Source organism: Pan troglodytes, chromosome 4 (genome assembly GCF_028858775.2).
Source record: "Pan troglodytes isolate AG18354 chromosome 4, NHGRI_mPanTro3-v2.0_pri, whole genome shotgun sequence".
NCBI classification, from domain to species: Eukaryota; Metazoa; Chordata; class Mammalia; order Primates; family Hominidae; genus Pan; species Pan troglodytes.
Window position 1 is genome coordinate 178,390,187 of NC_072402.2, and position 23,481 is coordinate 178,413,667.

At 40.3% G+C, this 23,481-nt stretch overlaps 1 protein-coding gene across 4 annotated transcripts in view; it reads left to right on the forward strand.

Moving 5' to 3' along the window:
- Positions 1 to 3,822: 3,822 nt before the first annotated feature.
- Positions 3,823 to 23,481, forward strand: part of BTNL8 (butyrophilin like 8) — a 42,520-nt gene continuing 22,861 nt past the window's right edge. Inside the window, exons 1-3 of one of the 4 annotated variants that reach the window (XM_024356889.3) lie at positions 3,823 to 4,303; positions 4,612 to 4,959; positions 7,377 to 7,652. In XM_024356889.3, coding sequence (XP_024212657.3) covers positions 4,713 to 4,959; positions 7,377 to 7,652 — 523 coding nt within the window. In that variant the 5' untranslated portion in view covers positions 3,823 to 4,303; positions 4,612 to 4,712. Of the gene's footprint in view, positions 4,304 to 4,611; positions 4,960 to 5,501; positions 5,724 to 7,067; positions 7,271 to 7,376; positions 7,653 to 23,481 lie in introns of those variants that run through there. The other 3 variants (XM_003311008.6, XM_063811766.1, XM_016954486.3) reach the window with 3 other exon arrangements.

Sequence of the window (23,481 nt, forward strand, 5' to 3'; positions counted from 1 at the left end):
GGATTGACTTGGTGATGCGGGCTCTTTTTTGGTTCCATATGAACTTTAAAGTAGTTTTTTCCAATTCTGTGAAGAAAGTCATTGGTAGCTTGATGGGGATGGCATTGAATCTGTAAATTACCTTGGGCAGTATGGCCATTTTCACGATATTGATTCTTCCTACCCATGAGCATGGAATGTTCTTCCATTTGTTTGTATCCTCTTTTATTTCCTTGAGCAGTGGTTTGTAGTTCTCCTTGAAGAGTTCCTTCACATCCCTTGTAAGTTGTATTCCTAGGTATTTTATTCTCTTTGAAGCAACTGTGAATGGGAGTTCACTCATGATTTGGCTCTCTGTTTGTCTGTTGTTGGTGTATAAGAATGCTTGTGATTTTTGTACATTGATTTTGTATCCTGAGACTTTGCTGAAGTTGCTTATCAGCTTAAGGAGATTCTGGGCTGAGACAGTGGGGTTTTCTAGATATACAATCATGTCGTCTGCAAACAGGGACAATTTGACTTCCTCTTTTCCTAATTGAATACCCTTTATTTCCTTCTCCTGCCTAATTGCCCTGGCCAGAACTTCCAGCACTATGTTGAATAGGAGTGGTGAGAGAGGGCATCCCTGTCTTGTGCCAGTTTTCAAAGGGAATGCTTCCAGTTTTTGCCCATTCAGTATGATATTGGCTGTGGGTTTGTCATAGATAGCTCTTATTATTTTGAAATACGTCCCATCAATACCTAATTTATTGAGAGTTTTTAGCATGAAGGGTTGTTGAATTTCGTCAAAGGCTTTTTCTGCATCTATTGAGATAATCATGTGGTTTTTGTCTTTGGCTCCGTTTATATGCTGGATTACATTTATTGATTTGCATATATTGAACCAGCCTTGCATCCCAGGGATGAAGCCCACTTGATCATGGTGGATAAGCTTTTTGATGTGCTGCTGGATTCAGTTTGCCAGTATTTTATTGAGGATTTTTGCATCAATGTTCATCAAGGATATTGGTCTAAAATTCTCTTTTTTTGTTGTGTCTCTGCCTGGCTTTGGTGTCAGAATGATGCTGGCCTCATAAAATGAGTTAGGGAGGATTCCCTCTTTTTCTATTGAATGGAATAGTTTCAGAAGGGATGGTACCAGTTCCTCCTTGCACCTCTGGTAGAATTTGGCTGTGAATCCATCTGGTCCTGGACTCTTTTTGGTTGGTAAGCTATTGATTATTGCCACAATTTCAGCTCCTGTTATTGGTCAATTCAGAGATTCAACTTCTTCCTGGTTTAGTCTTGGGAGAGTGTATGTGTCGAGGAATTTATCCATTTCTTCTAGATTTTCTAGTTTATTTGCATAGAGGTGTTTGTAGTATTCCCTGATGGTAGTTTGTATTTCTGTGGGATCGGTGGTGATATCCCCTTTATCATTTTTTATTGCGTCTATTTGATTCTTCTCTCTTTTTTTCTTCATTAGTTTTGCTAGCGGTCTATCAATTTTGTTGATCCTTTCAAAAAACCAGCTCCTGGATTCATTAATTTTTTGAAGGGTTTTTTGTGTCTCTATTTCCTTCAGTTCTGCTCTGATTTTAGTTATTTCTTGCCTTCTGCTAGCTTTTGAATGTGTTTGCTCTTGCTTTTCTAGTTCTTTTAATTGTGATGTTAGGGTGTCAATTTTGGATCTTTCCTGCTTTCTCTTGTGGGCATTTAGTGCTATAAATTTCCCTCTACACACTGCTTTGAATGCGTCCCAGAGATTCTGGTATGTTGTGTCTTTGTTCTCGTTGGTTTCAAAGAACATCTTTATTTCTGCCTTCATTTCGTTATGTACCCAGTAGTCATTCAGGAGCAGGTTGTTCAGTTTCCATGTAGTTGAGCGGCTTTGAGATTCTTAATCCTGAGTTCTAGTTTGATTGCACTGTGGTCTGAGAGATAGTTTGTTATAATTTCTGTTCTTTTACATTTGCTGAGGAGAGCTTTACTTCCAAGTATGCGGTCAATTTTGGAATAGGTGTGATGTGGTGCTGAAAAAAATGTATATTCTGTTGATTTGCGGTGGAGAGTTCTGTAGATGTCTATTAGGTCTGTTTGGTGCAGAGCGGAGTTCAATTCCTGGGTATCCTTGTTAACTTTCTGTCTCGTTGATCTGTCTAATGTTGACAGTGGGGTGTTAAAGTCTCCCATTATTAATGTGTGGGAGTCTAAGTCTCTTTGTAGGTCACTCAGGACTTGCTTTATGAATCTTGGTGCTCCTGTATTGGGTGCATATATATTTAGGAGAGTTAGCTCTTCTTGTTGAATTGATCCCTTTACCATTATGTAATGGCCTTCTTTGTCTCTTTTGATCTTTGTTGGTTTAAAGTCTGTTTTATCAGAGACTAGGATTGCAACCCCTGCCTTTTTTTGTTTTCCATTGGCTTGGTAGATCTTCCTCCATCCTTTTATTTTGAGCCTATGTGTGTCTCTGCATGTGAGATGGGTTTCCTGAATACAGCACACTGATGGGTCTTGACTCTTTATCAAATTTGCCAGTCTGTGTCTTTTAATTGGAGCATTTAGTCCATTTACATTTAACGTTAATATTGTTATGTGTGAATTTCATCCTGTCATTATGATGTTAGCTGGTTATTTTGCTCGTTAGTTGATGCAGTTTCTTCCTAGTCTCGATGGTCTTTACATTTTGGCATGATTTTGCAGCGGCTGGTACCGGTTGTTCCTTTCCATGTTTAGTGCTTCCTTCAGGAGCTCTTGTAAGGCAGGCCTGGTGGTGACAAAATCTCTCAGCATTTGCTTGTCTGTAAAGTATTTTATTTCTCCTTCACTTATGAAGCTTAGTTTGGCTGGATATGAAATTCTGGGTTGAAAATTCTTTTCTTTAAGAATGTTGAATATTGGCCCCCACTCTCTTCTGGCTTGTAGGGTTTCTGCCGAGAGATCCGCTGTTAGTCTGATGGGCTTCCCTTTGAGGGTAACCCGACCTTTCTCTCTGGCTGCCCTTAACATTTTTTCCTTCATTTCAACTTTGGTGAATCTGACAATTATGTGTCTTGGAGTTGCTCTTCTCGAGGAGTATCTTTGTGGCGTTCTCTGTATTTCCTGAATCTGAACGTTGGCCTGCCTTGCTAGATTGGGGAAGTTCTCCTGCATAATATCCTGCAGAGTGTTTTCCAACTGGGTTCCATTCTCCCCGTCACTTTCAGGTACACCAATCAGACGTAGATTTGGTCTTTTCACATAGTCCCATATTTCTTGGAGGCTTTGCTAATTTCTTTTTATTCTTTTTTCTCTAGACTTCCCTTCTTGCTTCATTTTATTCATTTCATCTTCCATCGCTGATACCCTTTCTTCCAGTTGATTGCATCGGCTCCTGAGGCTTCTGCATTCTTCACGTAGTTCTCGAGCCTTGGTTTTCAGCTCCATCAGCTCCTTTAAGCACTTCTCTGTATTGGTTATTCTAGTTATACACTCTTCTAATTTTTTTTCAAAGTTTTCAACTTCTTTGCCTTTGGCTTGAATGTCCTCCCGTAGCTCAGAGTAATTTGATCGTCTGAAGCCTTCTTCTCTCAGCTCGTCAAAGTCATTCTCCGTCCAGCTTTGTTCCGTTGCTGGTGAGGAACTGCGTTCCTTTGGAGGAGGAGAGGCGCTCTGCTTTTTAGAGTTTCCAGTTTTTCTGTTCTGTTTTTTCCCCATCTTTGTGGTTTTATCTACTTTTGGTCTTTGATGATGGTGATGTACAGATGGGTTTTTCGTGTGGATGTCCTTTCTGTTTGTTAGTTTTCCTTCTAACAGAGAGGACCCTCAGCTGCAGGTCTGTTGGAGTACTCTGCCGTGTGAGGTGTCAGTGTGCCCCTGGTGGGGGGGTGCCTCCCAGTTAGGCTGCTCGGGGGTCAGGGGTCAGGGACCCACTTGAGGAGGCAGTCTGCCCGTTCTCAGATCTCCAGCTGCGTGCTGGGAGAACCACTGCTCTCTTCAAAGCTGTCAGACAGGGACATTTAAGTCTGCAGAGGTTACTGCTGTCTTTTTGTTTGTCTGTGCCCTGCCCCCAGAGGTGGAGCCTACAGAGGCAGGCAGGCCTCCTTGAGCTGTGGTGGGCTCCGCCCAGTTCGAGCTTCCCGGCTGCTTTGTTTACCTCATCAAGCCTGGGCAATGGTGGGCGCCCCTCCCCCAGCCTTGCTGCCGCCTTGCAGTTTGATCTCAGACTGCTGTGCTAGGAATCAGCGAGACTCCATGGGGTAGGACCCTCCGAGCCAGGTGTGGGATATACTCTCGTGGTGCGCCGTTTTTTAAGCCCATCAGAAAAGCGCAGTATTCGGGTGGGAGTGACCCGATTTTCCAGGTGCGTCCGTCACCCCTTTCTTTGACTCGGAAAGGGAACTCCCTGACCCCTTGCGCTTCCCGAGTGAGGCAATGCCTCGCCCTGCTTCGGCTCGCGCACGGTGCGCGCACCCACTGACCTGCGCCCACTGTCTGGCACTCCCTAGTGAGATGAACCCGGTACCTCAGATGGAAATGCAGAAATCACCCGTCTTCTGCGTCGCTCACGCTGGGAGCTGTAGACCAGAGCTGTTCCTATTCGGCCATCTTGGCTCCTCCACCTCACTATAAAGGGTTTTGATGATTTATCTTTTGTATGTCTTCCCACAGGGCAGTGGCAGGTGTTTGGGCCAGAGAAGCCTGTCCAGGCCTTGGTGGGGGAGGACGCAGCATTCTCCTGTTTCCTGTCTCCTAAGACCAATGCAGAGGCCATGGAAGTGCGGTTCTTCAGGGGCCAGTTCTCTAGCGTGGTCCACCTCTACAGGGACGGGAAGGACCAGCCATTTATGCAGATGCCACAGTATCAAGGCAGGACAAAACTGGTGAAGGATTCTATTGCGGAGGGGCGCATCTCTCTGAGGCTGGAAAACATTACTGTGTTGGATGCTGGCCTCTATGGGTGCAGGATTAGTTCCCAGTCTTACTACCAGAAGGCCATCTGGGAGCTACAGGTGTCAGGTCAGTTTCATATTTCATAACTTAGTTGTCCCAAAGAACCATCCTGGACTTTATAAGTGTTTTTTTCAATAAGGAAATTTTAAAATTTTAGGTCACTTAGTTAGAAGGCAGCATTCTATACTCTACGTTCCTTCTGTCTTGTGTGTATAGTTCTATGTGTTTTGTCACATGTTTAAATTCAGGTAACCACCATCACATCAAGGTATAGAACTACCCCATCATCACGAAGATCTCCCTCTGTTACCCCTTCATGGTCACACCCACCCCTTCTCAGCCCCTGCCTGGGGTTTTCCATCTCCCTGATGCTGTAATTTCAAGAATGTTACATACACAGCTTCACACCGCAGGTGACCTTTTGAGATTGACTTTTTAAATTCAGCATAATGCTCTTGCGATCTATCCAAATTATTGCTTGTATCAATACTTTATTTCTTTTTTTCCCCCACTGTCAAAATAGTTTTCCTTATGAACATTTATTTTTAAATTAACAAATAAAGATTCCTGCTCACTTGTCCTACAAATTTTTTGTTTATCTGATACAGCAGGGAGCAAACGTCAGCTCCAGGAAGCTGTGACTTCCCCTGACAATCAGTTGCTCAATGCTCTGTGTTAACTTGACGATACTTCCATAGTCACACCCTTCACAATGAAATGTATTTGACGGGGCTGGGTGAAGTGGCTCAAGCCTGTAATCCCAACACCTTGAGAGGCTGAGACAGGAGGATTGCTTGAGTCCAGGAGCTCGAGACCAGCCTGGGCATATGGTAAGACCACATCTCTATTAAAAAAAAAAAAAAAAAAGAAGATGAAAGAAGGAAAAAACAGAAATTTATTGTTTACAGTTGTTGCCGTGTGCAGTCAGTGAGTTGTGAATAAGCTGTGTCCTGATTAAAAACCTGTGAGTGGGGCTGCTCTGACGGTAGTGGATTATCCGAACTTAGTAGTGTCACTACAATTGGCATACGACTCCCCACTGCTAAATTTGACTAACTTAAATTTTTTTAAAAACCACTGTGAGTGATATTTCAGGCCTGATGATAGGCAATTTTCCAAAGTGTTTCCTGAAAGGTCTCCTCCTCATAGCAGACTTGGAGTACAACCAATGCTTTGCAGTCTCTGAGGAGAGTTTCAGGTGAGCCCTCAGGCCCGGCTACGCTGTCCTGGTCTTTACCTATTTGCATTTCTAGCCCAGGCATTTAAATTCTCAGAATCTCAGGCCTTGGGCAGGACTTTCAAGTGCCTTATAACAAGGAGGAGAATGTGGAGTCCTAATTAGGGAAAAGGAGTCACGCTGGCAGGACCAGGTGAAAGCAAAAAAAAAAAAAAAAAAAAAAAAAAAGAGGAAATAAACTATAAACATGCCTTTCTTCATGTCTAGAAAATTTAAACAAAAGAGACAGCAGATAAGCTACAGGTCTGCCTTGCTTCGTCATCCTGGACATACAGTCCAGGATATATGGCCCAGAACATTTGGCCTTCCTGCCCAGATAACATACATAACTCACAGACTTCCTGCTTATCATCAAACACCTCGATTTATCAAATATCCCAGCTGACAAAAGAATATAAGTTAGGCTCCCTGCTACCTTGGCATTATCGATCAGCCCAAGCTCCATTCTATAAAATCCCCGAGCCTTTTTTTTCTTGCAGTTAGCTTCCCTCATGCTAACTTGCCTATTGCCTTCCTTGCAAAGTACTTTTCTACTTTCTCTAATAAATCTGCCTTTCTCTACCTACAACCATCTTGGTAAATTCTTTTACCCCCACACCACTGGCTGCCATTCCCCCGTGACAGAAAAGGCAAACTCCAAGACACTTTTCTCTACTCTGTCTTAGTATCCAGTATCTTACCCTCTAATTCCTCCTCCCTACACCTCCTCCTGAGCTCAGGATTCATAAAGCTGTGAAGCCTTTTGTTCAGCACTCCATCAATAGTGAGTCAGCCCCACACGTGTGATGATCCATCTGCTCCTCAGCTGGAATTCCATTTCATGGGGGAGGATGAGACAGGGAGGGGTTGGCATCTTCCTTGGTTTAGCTCTTACTTTTGTAGCAACTGATTAGAGGCTTCACTATTACTTTAATTTGGGTCATCGTTCCTTTGGTCTGTTACTCCTACGCCTGGCGGCTCAGCACTCTCTCTACTTTAGCTGAGCTCCTGACAAGTTTCTCATAGAAGCAGTTTTGTCTTATTTCATCATGATTGGTGCTTAGGAATAGCCATGCATACACAGTAGTTGCTAAAAAATGGCAATGAACAAAGGCCATGGGAAGGCTTTTGCCAAAGGTCGTGGTTTTAGTGTTTGTGTGTGTAAGAGAGAGAATGGGTGGGGGGTGGACTGAATGCACCTGACTCAGAATTGCTGTCGCTTTGGGATATGATCTTTGCTTTCAACTCTTCCCTGTTTTCTCCCCAGCACTGGGCTCAGTTCCTCTCATTTCCATCGCGGGATATGTTGATAGAGACATCCAGCTACTCTGTCAGTCCTCGGGCTGGTTCCCCCGGCCCACAGCGAAGTGGAAAGGTCCACAAGGACAGGATTTGTCCACAGACTCCAGGACAAACAGAGACATGCATGGCCTGTTTGATGTGGAGATCTCTCTGACCGTCCAAGAGAACGCCGGGAGCATATCCTGTTCCATGCAGCATGCTCATCTGAGCCAAGAGGTGGAATCCAGGGTACAGATAGGAGGTGAGTAGGGAGGGGAGGAGAAGAGAAGGAGGGGTGGATGCTTCAGTAACTCAGAGGGAGGACAGGAGCCTCCATCTTGGCATTGCTGTTTTATCTTTCTCAGTTCTAATGATTTATTTTAAAAGTTTAAAATCAATGAGATGTAAAAGTAAAGTTGTAAACATTTGGTTAGGTGGAAACAAAATTGTTTACAATTCTGGGGGAGTAGAATTAAGTATTTCCTTCAGCTGTGACGTAACCCTGTGATGGTTAATTTTTTTGTGTCCACTTGACTGGGTCATGATTTGCTCAGATTTGGTTAAGTATTATTCAGGATGCTTCTGTGAGGGTGTTTACACATAAGATTCACATTTAAACTGGTAAATTGAGTAAAGAAGATTGCCCTCCATAATGCAGGTGGGCTTATCCAATCAGCTGAAGACCTGAATAGAACAAAAGGTCGACCCTCCCCTGAGTGAGAGAACGATCTTGCATGGTAGCCTTTTAACTGGGACACTGGCTCTTCCTGGCCTCAGAGCAGGCTGCTGGCCTTCAGACTCAAACTGAACCACTGGCTCTTTCTATGTCTTGAGCCTGCGGACTTTTGGACAGGAGTGACGCCATTGGCTCTTCTGGTTCTCAGGTCTTCTGGTTTCAACGTAAATGAACCATTGGCTCTCCTGGGGCTCCAGATTGCTGACTCACCCATGAGTTGGGACCTAAAAGAGCTTCCATGATGTATGCAAGCCAATTCTTTATACTAAATCTCTCTGTCTGTCCTCTTCCTTTCTCTCTTTATCTCCATCTTTCTCTCTCAAATATATAGAAACAACAGGATGTATATATATATATGTATGTGTGTATACATCCTAGTGGTTCTGTTACTCTGGAGAACTCTCACTAATACAGATTTGGTACCAAGAGTATTTCTAGAGAAAAAGAATTTTAGGAATAACTTTTCAGTCATCCCTAAAATTCTAAAATTCTCTGAGCTGGGATTACTGTGTACACCTGTAGTCCCAGCTACTCAGGAGGCTGAGGTGGGAGGATCACTTGAGCCTAGGAGTTTGAGGCCAGCCTACACAACATAGCAAGACCCCGTCTTCAAACAAACAAAACAAAAAGCACTGAAAGTTCATGTTGTGATCTAGCAATACAGATATGCAAAATTTCACCATTTGCGACCCATAATTAAGCATGGGTTGACTGGTATATGATATTTTCAAACATGTGTGTCGACCTAGTGAATAAGATGAGATTGGCTGGTTGCTCCTATTCTTGCTAGAAAAAGTGAGGAAAGTGACGAAAGGAAATATGAGCGGAGGAATTTGAATTCTGAGTTTCTTGGTGTTGCATAAATAACCTGAAAGCTTCCATGAGTGCCCTGAAAGAGACCCTTATTTTCTGTAGCCACAGGGCTAAGATTGCTGAAAACCAAATTGAGAACTCATCCTGTGACTGGCTGAACGACAATGGAAATCCAAACCTGTTCCTCAGGGCATCTGTCAATGTGAGGGGGCATCGACTGGGAAGAAATGAGATTCAGAAAGTTGAAATGGGGATGTATGGGAAGACTGATGAAGCTGGGGACATTGAGCCTCAAATGCTGATGAGTCTTTGCCAGTGAAAGCAGTCTCAGTCTCTCTATGTCAATTAGAAGTAGCCTCTCCACCTTCATCTCAGGGGATTAACCCTGCATTGCCCAAAGAAACTGTAATGGCCTCTCTCCTGAGGCAGTCACCGTGCAAGACAATGCTGATGCTACGCAGGACCCACCCCTACCATCCCTCTTTGCTTCTAGATCTGTACCTAGGCTCAAGTTTCAGCAGGACCCTAAAGTTGGAGACAATGCATGACTCATTAGAAAGTGTACTACACTCCAAAAGAGCTAGTTGGTTTTTCTAATCTATACAGACCAGAAATCCAGAGAATCCATGTCAAATGATATTAAGGGTGTAGGGTGGTGGTACAAGGACATAAGGTTGGCTCAAGCCACATGTAATGGCCTCACTAATCAGAGATCCTGCATTTAATGTTGCAGCTCAGAGTGTTAGAAAGGCCTCTATAGTTTGGTTGGCTGAAGCATGGATCAAAATGTGGCCCACAGAGAGTAACAGGTGGGCATGCTGTTAGGAGCCTTTGCCAGGCCCCTGTAAGTGAATCACGGCACAGGCCCTCAGGATTTGGAAGCAGAGCCCTGCCATTCTCTACGAATAACTACTCTTCTTTTGAAAAATACATCTTGGGCTAGACCTTAGGAAAGACTGAACACTTAATCATGGGCCGCCAAGTTGCAATGTGACTTGAATCAGTAAGAATACAGAATACTTGAACTACAAATTAACAAACCCAATTTAATAGATATTCTTAGAAGGCTGCACCCACCACGAAGCATTGGAAGCACACACAGACCATAAATTAACTCTCATCAGGCTCAAGCACATAAAATGCTTTACAAAAACTTTGAAGAAAATGGTATTGTGATATGGTTTTAGTGTTGTGTCTTCTCCAAAATTCATGTTGAAACGAAATCCCCAATGCAGCACTATTAAGAGGTGGGCTTTTTAGGAGGTGATTAAGTCCTGAGGACTATGCCCATATGAATGGGTTAGTGCCTTATAAAAGGATTTAAGGGGGTGAACTTACCCTTTCCACCCCTTCTGCCATGTGAGGGACACAGTGTTCATCACCTTCAGGGGACACAGCAACAAGGTGCCATCTTGAAACAGAGGGCAGTCCTCATCAGATGCCAAATCTGTTGATACTTGACCTTGGACTTCCCAGCCTCCAGAACTATGAGAAATACATTTCTATTGTTTATAAATGAGCCAGTCTGTAGTATTTTGTTATAGCAGCACAAATGGACAAAGACTGGTATGATTCAAACGATGATTTCTAATCACAATATAATTAAATTCAATGAGAAAAAGAAAAACAATTTAATATTCATATATGTTTGAAACTTTCAAAACATACTTCAAAAATAACTAAGTGGTCATTGAAAAAGTCATAATGATAATTAAAAGTGTCTTAGGACTGAATGATAATGAAACTATACATACAAACTGTCACACAACTATACCTTTTAAGAAGTGACATGATTAGGATGGTGAAATGGAGTTTTCAGTTCTCAAACTCCCACAGAAACACTAATTTTAACAACTACCATGAACAAAAGTATTTTTGTAGGAGTCTAGGAAGCCACTTGAGAGGTTCCAACTGGTTGGTCAGGCAAAAAAGCCAAGAACAGATGCATGGAGGAGGGTAAGAACTGTTTCCTTCTACCCGCCTCACTGCTCTTCCGAGGCAACTCAGTGCCAAGAGAGACTCCCTCAGCCCACAATTTTTGCCATGGGGAAAGTGAGAGCAAAGTGAATGTCCAGATTCCCCAGGCTTGTGGGATGCTGCCCAGGAAACCCATTTCTGTCTCACTTAATGCAGAACACTGAGGGGACCATGTGGCTGAATCATCTGGGGGCAGCTAGGAGCAGGGAAAGAGGAGGGCGCTTATGGCAGCCAGTGCATGGACCTGAACAACAAGCAGCAGAACCTACTGGCCAGCCCCTGCACTCTACTAGAGGCCCACCTCACAACCTGCTGACTACCCAACCAGCTGCTATGTGCCCCCAGCCCTCCACACACCACCCCTGTGGCTAGAACCTCTTGGTCCATCACAGTGGGGCACGTGCTTCCCTGCAGACAGGGTGCCTGAGCCTCAGCAGATGTGCATACAAACTTCTGCAGTCAGAACACAGATAGCAATCAGCTTGACTCTGCTGGATTGAGAGAAGGTGCACAATCTTGAGTATTTTAGGGAATTGCCCTAGGGATAAATAAATGCAAGGCTCTCAGCAGCCAGCCTGCTTTGCAGGACTGAGAAAAGAAAATCCCAAGACTTCCTCTCACCAAGAAGGAACAAGAGAAGTAAAGCAGGTACATCCATAAAAAAGATCTGAGAGACTTCCAGAGTATCTAGCCAGGCTGACTGGTCAAGGTCTTTGTCTACCAAAGTCTGCCAGTACAGACTGGAGGAGGAGGAGTGACAGAAAGACAAAATATACTGTCAAACAGATTCACAGCACATTAAAAGATTCATTTACAGTGATTAAGTGAGCTTTATCCTTGGAACATAAGGATGGTTCAACATATGCAAATCAATAAATATTACACTAACAGAATGAAAGACAAAAACAATATGATCATCTCAATAGATGCAGAAAAAGCATTTGACAACATTCAACACCATTTCATGACAAAACCAACTTTCAATAAATTAGGTACAGAAGCAATGTAGCTCAACACAATAAAGGCCATACGTAACATGCCCACAGAGCATATACCCAGTGGTTGTCTTAGTCCACTTTATGCAGCTGTACCAGAATACCTGAGATTGGGTAATTGATAATGAACAGAGGTTTATTTGGCTCATGGTCGTGGAGGCTGGGAAGTCTAAGATCAAGGGGTCACATCCTGTGAGGGCCTTCTAGTTGTATAATTCCATGGAGGAAGGTAGAAGGGCAAGAGAGTAAGAAAGAGGAAGGAAGCTGCTTCTGCAAAAATGGCATTAATCCACTCACGAGGGCAGGATCCTCATGGCCTTGTCACCTCTTAAGGGTCCCACCTGTCAACATTATTGCATTGGGGATTAAGTTTTCAACACATAAACTCTGGGGATACATTGAAACCACAGTGATGATGAAAAATTTTTAAACAATAGCGAAATCTATGGAATGTAGCAAAACCAGTTCTAAAAGTTTATAGCTATAAATATCTACATTAAGAAAAAAGAAAGATCTCAAATGAACAACCTAAGTTTATACCTCAAGAAATTAGAAAAAGAAAAAACTAAGCCAAAATTTAGCAGAAGGAAGGAAAAAATAATAATTAGAGCAGAAATAAATGAAATAGAAAAACAATAAAAAGATCAATAAAACTAAATGTTGTTTATTTGAAAAGATAAGTAAAATTGACAAGCCTTTACCTAGATTAACCAAGAAAAAAAGAGCTGACTCAAATAAATAGAATTATAAATAAAAGATGATACATTACAACTGGTACCACAGAAATAAATATAAAATGTCATGAGACTATCGTAGTTCTCCCTTATCCACAGGGGTTACATTCCAAGATCCCCAGTGAATGCCACAAACCACGTATAGTACCAAACCCTATATATGCTATTTTTCATGTCTCAAATGGAACAGAGCAGGATGATAGAGATTTCATCATGCTACTCAGAATGGTGTGCAATTTAAAACTTACAAATTGTTTATTTATGAAATTTTTCATTCAATATTTTTGGGCCACAATTGATCACGAGTAACTGAAATCATGAAAAGTGAAACCAAAGACAAGGTTAGACTACGGCACTATGAAAAATTACAGGCCAACAAATTGGATAACCTAGCAGAAATGGATACATTCCTAGAAACATACAACCTATAAAAACTGAATCAGAATAATTAAAAAAAAATACCAGACCAGTAATTAGTTAGAAATACAATTGATAATCAAAATCTTCCCAACAAAGAAAATTCCATGACCAGATGGCTCTGCTGGTGAATTCTGCAAAATATTTAAAGAAAAATTAATACAAAAAATTAGCCGGGCATGGTGGCGGGTGCCTGTAATCCCAGCACTTTGGGAGGCCGAGGTGGGTGGATCACGAGGTCAGGAGATCGAGACCATCCTGGCTAACACGGTGAAACCCTGTCTCTACTAAAAATACAAAAAAATTAGCCGGGCATGGTGGCGGGTGTGTGTAGTCCCAGCTACTTGGGAGGCTGAGGCAGGAGAATGGCGTGAACCCGGGAGGTGGAGCTTGCAGTGAGCTGAGATGGCGCCACTGCACTCCAGCCTGGGTGACAGAGTGAGATTCTGTCTCAAAAAAAAAAAAAAGAAATAAAGAAAGAAAGAAAAATTAATGCCAATACTTTTCAAACTCTTGCAAAAAATTAAAGATGGGGAATAATTCCAAACTCATTTTATGAGGCCACAGTTACCCTGATACAAAAACCATATAAGAACACCACAAAAAAGAAGAAAATTACAAGCCAATATCCATGATAAACATAGATGCAAACATTTCCAACAAATATTAGCCAACCAAATTCATGATAAAAAGAATAATTACAAAGTACATTAAAAGAAACATTAAACGTATCCCCATGATCAAGTGGGATTTATCTCTGGGATGCAAGAATGTTTCAACACACGCAAATAAATAAATATAATATATGACATTAACAGAATGAAGAACAAATAATGTATAATTATGTTAACAAATGCAGAGAAAGCATTTGACAATATTCAGCATCTTTTCATAATAAAAGTCAACAGACTAGGTAACAAAAGAATGTACCTCAACATAATAAAGATCACATATGTGTCAACAAAAAGAGTCAAACTCTATAAAACATTTAAAGAGGTTTATTCTGGGCCAAATGTGAGTGACCAAAGCCCAAGGCATAGTCTCAACAGGTCCTGAGAACATGTGCCCAAGGTGGTTGAGTTACAGCTTGATTTTATGTTTTAAGGGGACAGAAATTACAGACAGACATCAATCAATATATGTAAGGTGTACACTGGTTTGGTCTAGAAAGGCAGGACAACTTGAAATGGGGGCTTCCACGTAATAGGTAGATTAGAAGATTTTCTGGTTGGCAAATGGTTGTGAGTTATCTAAAAGACCTGGAATCCATAGAAAAGAGTGTCTAGATTAGGATAGGGGGTTGTGGAGACCAAGGTTCTTATATGTAGATGAAGTCTCATAAGTGGCGACCCTTAGAGGCAATAGGTGGCAAATGTTTCATATTCAGATCTTTAAAAATTGCTAGTCTCTCAGCTAATCAGTCTCTTCAGGATCAGACAAAGACCTGGAAAGGGAAATTTACATTCTGTAGAGAATTTACATTTCCCCCACCAGAGGCAGCTTTGCCAGGCTATTTCAAAATATGTCAAAGAAATATGCTTTGGGGTAAAATATTTTAAATTCTTTCAGGGCCTGCTATCTGTCATGTGATGCTATATGATAGTCCAGTTGGGATTTGGTATCTTATTGCTACAAAGAGTCTGTTTTGTCAGTCTTAAGACCTCTGTTGTAATGTTAATGCTGCTCAGTTGTGCCTGAACTCCAAAGGGAAGAGGACATAATGAGGCATGTCCAACCTCACCTTCCCATCATGGCCTGGACTAGTCCTTCAGGTTTACTTGGGAATCCCCTTTCTTGAGAAGGGGGGGGTCCATTCAGTTGACTGGGAAGCTTAGAATTTTATTTTTGGTTTACATTTGATAAGCTCATAGCTAACATTATACTCAACGCTGAAGTAGTGAAAGCTTTCCTTTAAGATTAGGAACAAGATAAAGGTGTCCACTCTTGCCACATAGTATTGGATGTTATAGCCAGAGCAATTGGGCAAAAAAGAAAATTAATAAAAAGCAACCAAATCAGAAAGGAAGAAACATAAATGTCTCTGTTTGGAGATGACATGACACGTAGTGAGCCCTAGAGAATCCACTAAAACCTGTTAGAACTTAATAAATGAATTTAGCAAAGTTGTAGGATACAAAATCAACATATAAAATTAGTAGTGTTTCTATACACTAACAATAAATTGTCTGAAAAGAAATCAAGGAAACAACTTCATTTACAATAGCATCAAAAAATTAGAAGTAAATTTAGCCAATGAGGTCAAAGATCTGTACACTGAAAACTATAAGACACTGGTGAAAGAAATGGACTATAACACAAATAAATAGAAATCTATCATGTGTTCATAGAATTAATATTGCTTAACGTTCATACTACCCAAATCAATTTATAGATTTAATGCAATCACTATTAAAATTCAAAGGCATTTTTCACAGAATTAGAAAAAAATCTAAATTCACATGGGATCACAAAAGACCCTGAATAGCCAAATAAGACTTGAGCAAAAAGAACAAAGTACAAGCATCATACTACCTGATTTCAAATTATATTAGGTTGGTGCAAAAGTAATTGTGGTTTTTGCCATTGAAAGTAATAGCAAAGACTGCAAAGACTTTTGCACCAACCTAATAGTAATTAAAACCATATGGTACTGGCATAAAAACAGACATATAGATCAATGGAACAGAATTAAGAGCCAAGAAATAAACCCATGCTATATGGTCAACTAATCTTCAGTAAGATTACCAAGAATACAAAATGGATAAATGATAGTTTCTTTAACAAATGGTGTTTGGAAAACTGGATATTTACATGCAACAGAGTGATATTGGACTCATATTTTCCATCACACACAAAAATCAATTCAAAATGAATTAAAGGTATAAACAAAAGGCCTTAAACTATAAACTCTTAGAAGAAAGCATACAGAAAAATCTCCTTGACATTGATCTTGGCAGTGATTTTTCACCCTGACACCAAAAGCACAGGCAATGAAAGCAAAAATGAACAAGTAAGATTACATCAAACTAAAAAGCTTTTGCACAGCAAAGGAGATAATCAACAAAATAAAAAGCAACATGTGGAATGGGAGAATATTTTCAAAGTATATACCTGATAAAGAGTTAATGTCCAAAATATGTAAGACACTCATACAACTCAATAACCAAAAATACTCCAATTTTTACAATGGGCAAAGTACATGAATAAACATTTTCCCCAAAAGACATATAAATACTAATAGCCAAGAGATTTATGAAAAGTGACTCACTATCACTAACCATCAGGGAAATTCAATCAAAAGTATAAGGAGAGATCACCTCATACTTGTTAGACTGGTTATTACTAACTTAAGAAATATTACAGGTGTACTACATTGTTGCTGGGAATATAAATTGATACAGCCACTATGGAAAACAGTATGCAGATTCCTTAAAAAAATACAAATAGAACTATGCTACATAGTCTTATATGTAGATAAACCCTAAAGATTCCACAAAAAACTGTTAGAGCTAATACATTTAGTAAAGTTGCAGTGTACAAAATTATATAAAATAAGTAACCTCATTGATAATTTATAATCCAGCAATCCTGCTTCCGTGCATTTATCCAAAAGAATTGAAGTCAGGATTTCAAAAAGATACTTGCACTTCCATGTTTATTGTGGCATAGTTCACAGTAGCCAAGATATGAAAACAATCTATTTGCTGACAGATGAATGGATTTAAAAAGTGACATATATAATGAAATATTACCCAACAATAAAAAAGAGGTAATCCCGACACATGGATGAACATGGAGGACATTATGTTAAGTAAAATAAGCCAGACATAAAAATGATCTCACTTATATGTGTAATCTAAAATCATCAGTCATAGAAGCATAGAGCATAACTATGATTGCCAGGGAATGAGGGGAGGGAAAAATGGGAAGGTGATATTCAAAAGGTATAAAAAAGTTTCATTTGTGAAAGATGAAGAAGTTCTGGAGATCTACTATACAGCACAGTGCCTGTAGCTAACAATAAACTATTGTATTCTTAAATTCTGTGAAGAGGGTAGATCTTATATTCTGCTCATACTGCACACACACACACACACACACACACACACACACACACACACAATAATTGTAATAATTATAATAAAAGGGGTAGGAGGAAACTACGGGAGATGATGGATATGTCTATAGTCTTGATGGTGGTGATGATTTGAATGGGTATATACTTATCACCAAACTCTTTGAGTTGTATAAATTAAATATGTACAGCTTTTTACATGTGAATCATACCTATCATACTTGATAAATGGTTTTATGAAACAAAAAACAAAACAGAAAAATAAATTAACACCTTTAAATAAAGGTATCCATTTCTTCTAGAATTTCTAGTTTGTGTGAATAGAGGTGTTCATAATAGTCTCTGATAGTTATTTGTATTTTTTTGGCTCAGTGTAATATCCCCTTTGTCATTTCTGATTGTGTTTATTTGGATTTTTTTTCTCTTTTCTTCTTTATTAGCCTAGCTAGTGGTCTATATATTTTATTAATTTTTTTCAAAATCCAACTCTGGATTCATTGATCTTTTGAATGATATTTCATATCTCAATCTCCTTCAGTTCAGCTCTGATTTTGTTATGTCTTATCTTCTGCTAACTTTGGGATTGATTTTCTCTTGGTTCTCTAGTTCTTTTAGTTGTGATAATAGGTTCTTAAATTGAGATCTTTCTAACTTTTTGATGTGGTTGTTTAGTGCTATAAAGTTCCCTCTTAACAGTGCCTTGGTTGTGTCCCAGAGGTACTGGTATGTTGTGTCTTTTTTCTCATTAGTTTCAAAGAAATTCTTGATTTCTGCCTTAATTTCATTATTTACCCAAAAGTCATTCAGGAGTAGGTTATTCAATTTCCATGTAATTGTATTGTTTTGAGTGATTTTGTTAGTCTTGATCTGTAATCGTATTGAGCTGTGGTCTGAGAGAGCGGTTGTTATGATTTCAGTTCTTTTGCATTTGCTAAGAAGTGTTTTGTGTCTGATTATGTGGTCAGTTTTAAAGTATGTGCTATGTAGTGATAAGAAGAATGTATATTCTGTTATTTTTGGGTGGAGAGTTATGTAGATGTCTATGAGATCCATTTGATCCAGTGTGAGTTCAGGTCCTGAATATCTTGTTAATTTTCTGCAATAATCTATCTAATACAGTCAGTGGGGTGTTGAAGTCTCCCACTATTATTGTGTGGAAGTCTAAATCTCTTTGAAGGTCTCCAAGAACTTGCTTTATGAATCTGGGTGCTTTTGTGTTGGGTGCATATATATTCAGGATAGTTATGTTTGTTGAACTGAACCCTTTACCATCATATATTGCCTTTCTTTGTCTTCTTTGATTATTGTTGGTTTAAAGTCTGTTTTGTCTCAAATTATAATTGCAACTCCTGCTTTTTCCTGCTTTCCATTTGCTTAGTAGATTTTCCTACACCCCTTTATTTTGAGCCTATGGATGTTGTTGCATGTGAGATTAGTCTCTTGAAGACAGCATACCATTTGGTCTTGTTTCTTTATCCAGCTTGCCACTCTGTGCCTTTTAATTGGGGGATTTAGCCAATAAGGCAGTTTAAAAAATATTAATAAGAAATTTTCAGAAACATAAATGTAAAATTCCAATTAGAAATTTTATAAACTCCAAGCAAATGTTTTTTAAAAAACCTAATACATTTTGACTGAATTGAGCTTACCCAGGAATAAAAGGTTAGGTCAACATTGGGATATGTATATTTATGTAAGTATTACCTTAATAAGTTAAAGGAGAAAATCTATAAGATTCTCTATAGATGTTAATAAAACATATATAAGTTTCAACATCTAACTATGATTTAAAACACTTGTGAATCCAGAAATAAAAGAAAACCTTTTATGAATTAGCAACAGAAGAGCACTTCTTTCATCTGACAGAAAGCTATTTAAAAATACCCATAGCTACCATGATACATCATGGTAGGAGGTTTAAACTCAGGAACTTAATGAAGATAACTGCATTAAACATTGCTGTTCAACAATATGCTGGAATAGTAATCATTGCAAAAAAGGAAAGAAAGTGAAAAAAGAATTACAATTTCCAGGAAGGAAAAAATAGGATGCCTATTTCCAACAGGTTATATGATAATACACATTGGAAATCTGGATTAATCTACAGACAAATTCTTTCAATTTATACTTCATTATGTTCATAAAAATAAGATCAGTAAACAAAATACATTGCATTTTATACACCAGCAAAGACAGAAAAACAAACAAATATGCCATGTATAATAACACAAAATGTCACATAGAAATATATTTAATAAAATATTTTTATACTCTTATTAAGGATTAGATAAGTTTACTAAAATAACTAAAATAAGAGGAGAGACACATCTGGCCCTACTGAGCCCCACTGGTCAAGTAGAAACACAATTCCTGATGCTGTCTTTAAGCCTTACTCAGCGTGGGAGGCAAGTGCACACTGGCAGTTGACCATACAGGGAGCATCTGGCCCCGGCCAACCTCAGCAGCTGAGCAGCGACTCAGCCAGCCTTGGGTTCTCTTTGCATATTCCCTAGATAGGAAGACAATAGCAGCTCTGTGATTATCCACAGAGGGAGCATCTGATCTTGCCCAGACCCAGTAGCTATGCAGCAACTCAACCCACCATTGGTGTTCTGCTTAAGGCTACTCTAGACTAGGAGCCAAGCCCAAGTCCACACACATCTGTGGAGCATAGCCTCTGGCCCTGCCCACCCTGAGTGATCAAGCAGCAACCCCAGAAATCTCACCCAGCCTCAGAGCTCAGCACATGTCCCTGACCAACTACAGATTCCAAACAACAGTACCATCTAGCAAGAAAGACAACCTCTAACCCTGGACAATCAGAGGCAACTGCAGAGCCCAATCAGCAGCACCACCTGTCACAGGAGCACAGCCAGCAGTTCCATTTAATGTCAGAGCACAGGTAGTGGCCCAGCCCAACTAGAGAACCCAACACCCACATCTGCCTGTCTGAGGTTGCTACCAGTTGGCCTATTCAGAATCCCAGGCTATATTAAATAGTGAAGACCTCTTACTGAGAAAGAACACTTGCAAAGGCCAGAAAAGGTGGCCATTTCTTCAAATGTGCAGGTACCAACACAAAGACAGAAGGATTATTTTAAAAATCAAGAAAATATGACACCAAAAGAAACTAATAATGCTCCAGTAATAGACCCTGAAATATGCAAGTCTATGAGACCACTAAGAATTTAAGATAATCCCCTTAAAGAAGTTCAGGAAACTACATGAAAATGCAGATAGAAAATAAATAATATTTGAAAAATGGTTAATGAACAAAAAGAAAAGCTTGACAAAGGAATAAAAACAATAAAATAGTTAAAATCCTAGAAATGATGAATACAATAACTGAACCAAAATATTAACTAGAAAGCTTCAACAGCAGACTTGATCAAGGCAAAGAATCACTGGGCTTGAAGACTGGATATTTTAAATTATCCAGTCAGAGAATAAAAAAGAAAAAAGAATAAAAAATGAAAAAGACCTATAGGAATTATTGGACACCATTAAGTGTACTGACTTTTGCATAATAGGAGTTTCAGAAGGAGATGAGAGAGAACAAGATCCAGAAGGCATATTTAAGAAAATAATGGCTGAAAATTTCCCAAATGTGGTGAAACACAAAAATATCCAGGTTCAGGAAGCTTGGATGTCATCAATCAAATTCAACCCAAAGAGGATTTTACCAAGATATATCATATTCCAATTATCAAAAAATCAGAGACAAAGAAAGAATACTGAAGGCAGCAAGAGAATGAACCATATCACATTCAAGAGAGCCCCAATATGGTTTTCAGCCTTTCTCTTAGCAGCAATCCTGCATGCCAGGAAAGAATGGCATTATGTATTCAAAGTGTTGAAGGAAAAGATTGCCAATCAAGATTACATTACTAGCAAATCTGTCCTTCAGAAATGAGGGAGAAATAAAATCTTTCCCAGACAAACAAAAGCTATGGTAATTAATCATTATTAGATCTATTTTATAAATATTACTAAAGGGAGCCCTTTAACTAAAACAAAAGGATTATAATAACAAAAACATATGGAAGTAAAAAACTCACTGGTAAAAATAATATATAGTCATATTCAGAATTCTCTAATACAGTAAGGGTGGTATTTAAAGCTAATTTATCCCTACTGTCACAGTTAAAAGACAAAATTATTAAAAGCACCTATAGCTAAAATAAATTGTAAAGAAATACAAATTACAAAACATGTAAATTGTGACATCAAAATCATAAAAAGTGGAAAGGAGTGAAAGTGTAGAGTTTTTGTATGTGATTAAAGTTATCAGAATAAAATAGCGTGTTAAAAGGACAAGATATTTTGTGTATGCCTCATGGTAACCACAACACAAAAAAACCACAGCAGGCGGTGGCTGGCAAGATGGCCAAATAGGAACAGCTGCGGTCTGCAGCCCCCAGCAAGATCAATGCAGAAGGGAGGTGATTTCTGCATTTCCAACTGAGGTACCCGGCTCATCTCATTGGGACTGGTTAGACAGTGGGTGCAGCCCACGGAAAGCGAGCTGAAGTAGGGTGGGGCATCACCTCACCTGGGAAGTGCAAGGGGTTGGGGAACTCCCTCTCATAGCCAAGGGAAGCTGTGAGGGACTGTGCCATGAGGAACGGTGCACTCCAACCCAGATATTATGCTTTTCCCATGGTCTTTGCAACTCATAGACCAGAAGATTCCCTTGGGTGCCTACACCACCCGGGCCCTGGGTTTTAAGCACAAAACTGGGTGGCCGTTTGGGCAGACACCAAGCTAGCTGCAGGAGATTTTCATACCCCAGTGGCACTTGGAAGGGCAGCAAGACAGAACCATTCACTCCCCTGGAAAGGGGGCTGAAGCCAGAAAGCCAAGTGGTCTAGCTCAGTGGATCCCACCCCCATAGAGCCCAGCAAGCTATGATCCAAGGGCTTGAAATTCTCACTGGCAGCAGAGCAGTCTGGGGTCGACCCAGGACACTCGAGCTTGGTGGGCAGAGGGACATCACCATTACTGAGGCTTGAGTAGGCAGTTTTTCCCTCACAGTGTAAACAAAGCCACCAGGAAGTTCAAACTCTATGGAGCCTACTGCAGCTTGGCAAAGCCTCTGTAGCCAGACTGCCTCTCTAGATTCCTCCTTTCTGGGCAGGGCATCTCTGAAAGAAAGGCAGCAGCCCCAGTCAAGGGCTTAGAGATAAAACTCCCATCTCCCTGGGACAGAGCACCTGGGGGAAGGAGAAGCTGTAGGCACAACTTCAGCAGACTTAAACGTTCCTGCCTGCCTGCTCTGAAGAGAACAGCAGCTCTCCCAGCACAGTGCTTGAGCTCTGCTAAGGGACAGACTGCCTCTTCAAGTGGGTCCCTGACCCCTGTGCCTTTTGACTGAAAGACACCTCCCAGCAGGGCTCGACAGACGCCTCATACAGGAGAGCTCCGGCTGGCATATGGTGGATGCCCCCCTGGGACGAACCTTACAGAGGAAGGAGCAGGCAGCAATCTCTGCTGTTCTGCACCCTCTGCTGATGATACCCAAGCAAACAGGGCCTGGAGTGGACCTCCAGTAAACTTCAGCAGACCTGCAGCAGAGGGTCCTGACTGGTGGAAGGCAAACTAGCAAACAGAAAGGAATAGCATCAACATCAACAAAAAGGATGTCCACACAGAAACCCCATTCGAAGGTCACCAACATCAAAAACCAAAGGTAGATAAATCCATGAAGATGAGGAAAAACCAGTGCAAAAAGGCTGAAAATTCCTAAAACCAGAATGCCTCTTCTGCTCCAAAGGATTACAACTCCTCACCAGCAAGGGAACAAAACCGGATGGAGAATGAGTTTGATGAATTGACAGAAGTAGGCTTCAGAAGGTGGGTAATAGCAAATTCCTTTGAGCTAAAGGAGCATGTTCTAACCCAATGCAAGGAAGCTAAGAACCTTGAAAAAAGGTTAGAGAAGCTGCTAACTAGAATAACCAGTTTAGAGAAGAAGATAAATGACCTGATGGAGCTGAAAAACACAGCATGAGAACTTCGTGAAGCATACACAAGTATCAACAGCCAAATCAATCAAGTGGAAGAAAAAGATATCAGAAACTGAAGATCAACTTAATGAAATTAAACATGAAGACAAGATTAGAGAAAAAAAGAATGAAAATGAACAAACAATGCCTCCAAGAAATATGGGACTATGTGAAAAGACCAAACCTATGTTTGATTGCTATACCTGAAAGTGACGGGGAGAATGGAACCAAGTTGGAAAAGATTCTCCAGGATACTACCCAGGAGAACTTCCCCAACCTAGTAAGACAGGCCAACATTCAAATTCAGGAAATACAGAGAACACCACAAAGATACTCCTT